Source organism: Psammomys obesus, unplaced genomic scaffold (genome assembly GCF_907164565.1).
Source record: "Psammomys obesus unplaced genomic scaffold, mPsaObe1.curated_primary_1811, whole genome shotgun sequence".
Classification (NCBI taxonomy): domain Eukaryota; kingdom Metazoa; phylum Chordata; class Mammalia; order Rodentia; family Muridae; genus Psammomys; species Psammomys obesus.
The window spans coordinates 5,617,585-5,620,596 of NW_026593286.1; the positions used below are offsets into that span (position 1 = coordinate 5,617,585).

The window sequence follows — 3,012 nt, forward strand, 5'->3', positions numbered from 1 at the left end:
ATAGATAGATAGATAGATAGATAGATAGATAGATAGATAGATAGATAAGTATATAAATAAATAAGTGAGCAAGCCAGGCTCTATACAAAAATGTTAATGTATAAATAGCAATACTTTAAAAGCATTTAATTTGGACCTTCTTGCTTTGTGCTTACATTACCAAATTCTGTTTATTTTCCAGCCACAGTACTGCCTTCAGCATAAAATTCAACATTTACCAGGAATCACTCTAATCAGGAAGGGGATGAGACAGTTTGATGTACTTCATGCCACGTTCCAATGAGAAAGAAAAGCAACCTTGGAGAAGGAGAAGGGTGTGGCTTAGAATCTTACCGTGAAACTGTTGTTGACATTTTTGGTGCTGGATTCTGCCACGCTGGCATCTGTCAGGTCTACCTCATCAAATATGATTGACTAGAGAGAGATGCAAACAGAGGGTCTCAGGCAAGCCAGGGCAAGCACATTCCAAGCACTGGTGATACTACCCACCATTCTCCCTACTCACCCCTCCAAGACCAGGTTTCTTGAAACCTCAACATCTAATCAATATACCATTTGGAATTCAGGCAAGCACCTGACTGCCTGCCTCTCCCAAGGAGTATGGCAGTTTGTGGCTTTCAATCCACAGAGTTCATTAGTAGGTACATTACAACAGCAATAATGACACTTCTTTCTATATGTGTTCTTTGTAGCAAACAAGACCAATAATGCCAATGTTTCCCTTTTAAATGTAAGAAAGTCAATTAGGGTCCAGAGTTAAAGGATGTGGTTTGGGTTTCTCCAGCAAGCACACTTGGAGAAAAGTTCCAACTGAAACAAATGCTGTAGGGCAAAGAGACAGGCCCTAATGGGATAAACCCAGCCATAAGGAAAGCCAAGGAACAGAACACAAAAATTTAGTCCTGGAGAGTCCCAGCCAGATCTAGGAACGTCTATGTTCCTCTCTTCTCCCCATAGCCCCTGCCTCCTGGTTGCCTTACTGTTGCTTCTGTTCTAAGATGTCTCTATCTAGAACCCCTGGAGGAAAGACTAACAACTAAGAAAACCCTCCCTACCCCCACCAACAGGACTAAAATAACCACGGCTGTGGTCAGAGCCCTTTCTAAACATGTTGCCTTGCTCCAGTTCTAATTTCAGCACACTAACTCTCTAGGGATGCTTATGATTCCAGATTTTTCTTAATGCCCAAGTATCAAAACTGCCACCAACATTGAGACAAAAGCACAGGTGTTAGAACTGGCAGCCTGCACAATGGGGTTTGAAGTCTGACAGCATGTTCTTTGGACCAGAGCAGCAGCATCCCAGCTTTTCCTGGAACAACCTGCCTGAGGAGTGCATCTTCAAGTCTTAACACAGCTGGAAACTCACCACTCAGAGCCAGCTGCTGGGAAGCTTAAAGATAAAGACCTGCATATTTCTGTTCATACTCTAAGATGCCCAATGACCAGAGCAGCTCTTAGCCCATAATAAAAAGATCCATGAGCCTGTGGTTCCCATCTTTCTGTAAGGAAACTCACTGTAATAATATAGCTAGTTCTGTGGCCATTTTTCCATTTTCAGAGAAGGTGAAAAAATCAACAAAAAAATTTTCTACAAAAAATAAAGCATGTGCTGGAAATGGTGGCACATGCCTGTAATCCTCAGGGAAGGAGAGGCAGGTGGATCTCTGTGAGTTCAAGGCCAGCCTGGTCTACAAAGCAAGTCTAGGACAGCCAAGGATACACAGAGAAACCCTGTCTTAAAAAAAAAAAAAAATCAAACAAAAAATAAAGCACGCTTAGTGAAAAATAAAACCTGACACCTAGTATTATAAGCCAGACGAGATGGGGCTGGAATTCAGTTGTACACTAGCACATCCAATGCCCTGGGTTCAATTCCAGTATGACCAAAACAAACAAACAAAGATGCTAGCTAGAAATAACTGGTCTACAAGTATTCATCCTGTGCATGAGTACTTCATTCCTAAATGGTGGCTCCTGAGGTAGTCTTCTCACAGTACCTCACCTTTGCAGTTTTAGCATAGTACAGTGTTCGCCCTCGAAGTTTAAAGTACCTCCTCTTGGATCTCTGGAACGAGTTGTTCTGTTTGGTCAGCATGCCCTCTTTGAGGATGGTCTGAAAGCACAGAAGCACACTGTGAGTTCGCATTTCTGAGGTGCTCAATGCCCTGAAACACCCTGTCAAGATTGATGAGCAAAGTGTGCCTCTAAGGGGCCAGGCAGCCTCCCAGAAGAACAGTTCTCACTCTCTCACAGACCTTGACCTCTACGCAAGCTAAGCACTGGGCTAGAAGGGGGTATGCAAAGAGCATACCACTTCTCTACGGGACCACATCATACCTGTGTTAGAGACCCAACGTGTTTCCTAGCTATACCCAGCAGATTAGCAAAGGGGAAACTGAGGAACTCCAGGAAGCAGCAGCTGGGGACAATTGGGACACAGAACCAGTGCATTCTGTAGCTTCAGCATTTGGTATTTTTCAGCTATTCTTGGCCCTGCCTTCGTGTTCTCTGGCCTCCTGCCATTTCTCAGGATTCTGTTGCCAAAACTGTCCACATCCACAGCTCTGGGTTCCAGTGTGGCTCCAGGCCTATGCTCAGCTCTCTGCATGGTTCTGAGGTCAGTATAGGCATCTGACACGTATCTCCTGCCCTGTCATACTGACAAGCCCATTTCCACTACAGGAAATATTCCCTTCTCCCTAGAGAACTTCCCCTGCTCAGTTAACAGCAAGTTAGAGTTGGCCTCCTTCATGTGCCTCATGTACTTGGCTTCTAGGGGACACCGATCCCTACAGACCACTTGGAAGTCAAACACTCAAGGAATGGCCAAATGCCCTGAACCACTCAGAGGCACTAATGTAGTCAACACTAATAAACAGGGGGGTATCGCTCAGTATAGAATGTTTGTCTAGCCCTCTCAAAGCCCTGGGTTCCAGCACTACAAAGAAAAAAATAAATAATATTTTATTTATTTATTTATTTATTTATTTATTTATTTATTTATTTATTT

At 43.6% G+C, this 3,012-nt stretch overlaps 1 protein-coding gene across 2 annotated transcripts in view; it reads right to left on the reverse strand.

Annotated features, from left to right (window-relative positions):
• Positions 1-3,012, reverse strand: part of Dgkd (diacylglycerol kinase delta) — a 96,245-nt gene that overhangs the window by 63,298 nt on the left and 29,935 nt on the right. For both annotated transcript variants that reach the window (XM_055616374.1, XM_055616373.1), the window contains exons 2-3: positions 2,005-2,115; positions 334-414 (exon numbers count right to left, since the gene is read on the reverse strand). In XM_055616374.1, the coding sequence (XP_055472349.1) occupies positions 334-414; positions 2,005-2,115 (192 nt within the window). The remainder of the gene's footprint in view (positions 1-333; positions 415-2,004; positions 2,116-3,012) is intronic.